This window comes from Fragaria vesca, linkage group LG2 (genome assembly GCF_000184155.1).
Source record: "Fragaria vesca subsp. vesca linkage group LG2, FraVesHawaii_1.0, whole genome shotgun sequence".
Taxonomy (NCBI): Eukaryota; Viridiplantae; Streptophyta; class Magnoliopsida; order Rosales; family Rosaceae; genus Fragaria; species Fragaria vesca.
The window spans coordinates 21,863,772-21,865,734 of record NC_020492.1 but is presented as its reverse complement, the minus strand read 5'-3'; the positions used below and the strand labels follow the sequence as shown (position 1 = coordinate 21,865,734).

The window sequence follows — 1,963 nt, the reverse complement described above, 5'->3', positions numbered from 1 at the left end:
TCTCTCTCTCTCTCTCTCTCTCTCAGACTAAAAAGAAATGGGGAGAATTTCAGTGGTTTATGGTCTGGTGATGGTGAGCATGATGCTGCTTAACGCAGTACAGCACATAGATGGTGCAATATCTGCAAAAACACAGAAGTTGATCAATAAGGCCAACAAGAAAGGCCCTTACTTAGGATTGGTCATTCCGAATACTTTCGAAATGAACCCTCTTCTTGAGTCTTCAAACTTCACCTCTACTAACTTGACTATAGACTTTTCTGGTAACTAATTATTATCTGCCACAAATTTTAGCTAGTTTTTGCTTTTATTGGAATTTTTTAGGATACCTACCAGTACCGTAGACAACCCCGCTTTTATTTTGTTTACCCTGTCCTGATTCATATACTGTTTTCTTCTTTTCTGGGTTCAAGGAAGGAGATTCCGGTTTGGAATGATTGCTGAAAAGAAAGTCTTGTTAGTGATGACAGGAATGGGAATGGTACTATCTATATATTTCTCTTCTGATTATTATCTATGTCTCTAATTCTTCTTAGTTTATTATGTTTTATATATCAATTCAATATATAATTTTTCGTTTGTTAAATTTGTTGCAATGTAGATTAATGCAGGTATAACAACTCAGCTTTTGTTGAGCGTGTTCAATATAGAAGGAGTGGTACATTATGGGATAGCCGGTAATGCAAACCCAGACTTCAATATTGCAGATGTGGTCATTCCTCAGTTTTGGTCCCATTCTGGTCTTTGGAACTGGCAGGTAGTCTAGCTACCACTCTACCTACCACATTAACCGAGTTGCGTTCAAACTTGAAGAAAAGTTTGAAGATTTTAAATTTGTAATTATAACCAAGTATGATCGAGCACTAATACTATGGCTGGCACATATATGGTGTTTAATTGCAGAAATATGGAGACGGGCCTGAAGATGAACTACCCCTTGAATCAATAGGAGACTTCACCAGAGACATTGGATATTTGAGGTTTGCAAATTACACAGTGAATGTAACCGGTGGAAGCTCATATGACAACTTGTTAAACTATATCTGGTTTCAAGAAGAGGAAATTTTCCCCGTCAACGGAACTCCAGAAGAAAGAGAGCGTGCTTTCTGGGTCGAGGTTGATCCCACCTACTATGAAATCGCCAAAAAACTCGAGGTGATCGATGCATGTAACATTAATTCATTAAGATTTCCACGCATACATACTAGTTCGGATACAAATGTTTTCTTTCATTTAACATTGATAATTGTCCGTTCCATCGATACATACCCTTTTATCTAAATTAACAATATTGATTAGCATGTTACTAACTAGCTAGTTATGCTTATTTATTTAGGGCCTAACACTTGAAAGCTGCATAAACTCAACGACGTGTTTGTCCGAAACACCAAAAGTGGCAAGAGTCCAAAGGGGAACTAGTGCAAGCATATACCTATACAATGCTGCTTACCGGAACTTCATATATGATAAATTCAACGTAACTCCGGTGGACATGGAAAGTGCTTCTATTGCCTTGATTTGTCTTCAACAGAATGTGCCTTTTATAACCATTAGGGCTCTCTCAGACTTGGCCGGCGGTGGCTCCTCCGTTACGGACGACGCTGATACTTTCTTCGATCTTGCCGCAAATAATTCGGTTATAGTTCTCTTGGAATTCATCAAAGAGTTATCAGCTTCTACTCTATCTAAGAGCACCATCCACGTATTGTAGGGTGATCATTTTTCTCAGATATGATGCCTATTTTTGGGGCATGCCCATGCATCTTTTGCTTGTTACCATATGATCGTTTAATCTCTGCAACCTTTGTATTTCACTAACGAATAATATAATCGTACAAATGGGCACACATTCTCGAAGAACTAGTTGCACAATTTGGTCAAGTATATATATATATATAGATAAGATTTTGCTCAGCCGTGGACGTCCTCACTAATGGTTTTGGTGCGCATTTTCATTTTTTCA

General features: G+C 38.0%; 1 protein-coding gene across 1 annotated transcript in view; it reads left to right on the top strand.

Annotated features, from left to right (window-relative positions):
• Positions 1-1,711, top strand: part of LOC101304070 — a 4,614-nt gene extending 2,903 nt beyond the window's left edge. Inside the window, exons 6-10 of the mRNA XM_004292804.1 lie at positions 104-263; positions 414-481; positions 602-757; positions 904-1,155; positions 1,337-1,711. Of these exons, the coding sequence (XP_004292852.1) occupies positions 104-263; positions 414-481; positions 602-757; positions 904-1,155; positions 1,337-1,711 (1,011 nt within the window). The remainder of the gene's footprint in view (positions 1-103; positions 264-413; positions 482-601; positions 758-903; positions 1,156-1,336) is intronic.
• Positions 1,712-1,963: the final 252 nt, after the last annotated feature.